The following is a 1,235-nucleotide window of genomic DNA, read 5'->3' on the forward strand; positions in this document are numbered from 1 at the left end:
TCCATGCCTGTGGCGCACTCGCCCCCGGCGGCCGCCACCAGCCCCGGCAGCCTGTCGTCCAGCAGCGGGCACGGCTCGGGCTCCTACCCGCCGCCCCCGGGCCCGCATCCGCACATGCAGCACCCCCTGCACCCCCAGCGACCCTCCAGCGGCAGCGCCTCGGCCTCGGGCTCCCCCAGCGACCCTGGCTTCATGTCCCTGGACGAGTACGGCTCGAGCCCTGGGGGCCTAAGAGCCTTCTGCAGTCTCAGGAGCAACACGCCCGAGTCCATCGCCGAGACGCCCCCGGCCAGGGACGGCAGCGGGGGCGACCTGTACGGGTACATGACCATGGACCGTCCCCTGAGCCACTGCGGCCGACCCTACCGCAGAGTCTCCGGGGATGGGGCCCAGGACTTGGACAGGGGGCTGAGGAAGAGGACCTACTCCCTGACCACGCCTGCCCGGCAGCGGCCGGTGCCCCAGCCCTCCTCCGCGTCCCTGGATGAATACACCCTGATGCGGGCCACCTTCTCCGGCAGCTCAGGCCGCCTCTGCCCGTCGTGCCCCGCGTCCTCCCCCAAAGTGGCCTACCACCCCTACCCCGAGGATTACGGCGACATCGAGATCGGGTCGCACAGGAGCTCCAGCAGTAACCTGGGCACGGACGACGGCTACATGCCCATGACCCCCGGCGTGGCCCTCGCGGGCGGCGGCGGGAGTTGCAAGAGCGACGACTACATGCCCATGAGCCCCACCAGCGTGTCCGCCCCGAAGCAGATTCTGCAGCCGCGCGCCGCCGTCGCGGCCTTGCCCCCCACGGGAGCCGCGGGGCCCACGCCCGCGTCTACCGCCAGCAGGGCCTTCCCGGGGAGCGGGGGAGGCTACAAGACCAGCTCCCCGGCCGAGAGCTCCCCGGAGGACAGCGGATACATGCGCATGTGGTGCGGAGGCTCCAAGCTGTCCGTAGAGAGCGCCGCCGACGGCAGGCTGCTTCCAAACGGGGACTACCTCAACATGTCCCCCGGCGACGCGGGAGCCTCGGGCACCCCGCCCGACTTTTTCTCGGCCGCCCTGCACGCCGGCGGCGGCGGGGAGATGCTCCGGGGCGTCCCTGGCTACTGCTACAGCTCCCTGCCGCGCTCCTACAAGACCGCCTACACCTGCAACGGGGACAACGACCAGTACGTGCTCATGAGCTCCCCCGTGGGGCGCATTCTGGAGGAGGAGCGGCTGGAGTCGACGGCCGGCCCGGG

The 1,235-nt window shown here is 71.7% G+C and overlaps 1 protein-coding gene across 1 annotated transcript in view; it reads left to right on the forward strand.

Annotated features, from left to right (window-relative positions):
• The first annotated feature begins 3 nt into the window (after positions 1–3).
• IRS2 (insulin receptor substrate 2) overlaps positions 4–1,235 on the forward strand; it is a 26,119-nt gene continuing 24,887 nt past the window's right edge. The window contains exon 1 of the mRNA XM_024754024.1: positions 4–1,228. Coding sequence (XP_024609792.1) covers positions 4–1,228 — 1,225 coding nt within the window. The remainder of the gene's footprint in view (positions 1,229–1,235) is intronic.

This window comes from Neophocaena asiaeorientalis, unplaced genomic scaffold (assembly GCF_003031525.2).
Source record: "Neophocaena asiaeorientalis asiaeorientalis breed wild unplaced genomic scaffold, Neophocaena_asiaeorientalis_V1.1 scaffold684, whole genome shotgun sequence".
In the NCBI taxonomy this organism is placed as follows: Eukaryota; Metazoa; Chordata; class Mammalia; order Artiodactyla; family Phocoenidae; genus Neophocaena; species Neophocaena asiaeorientalis.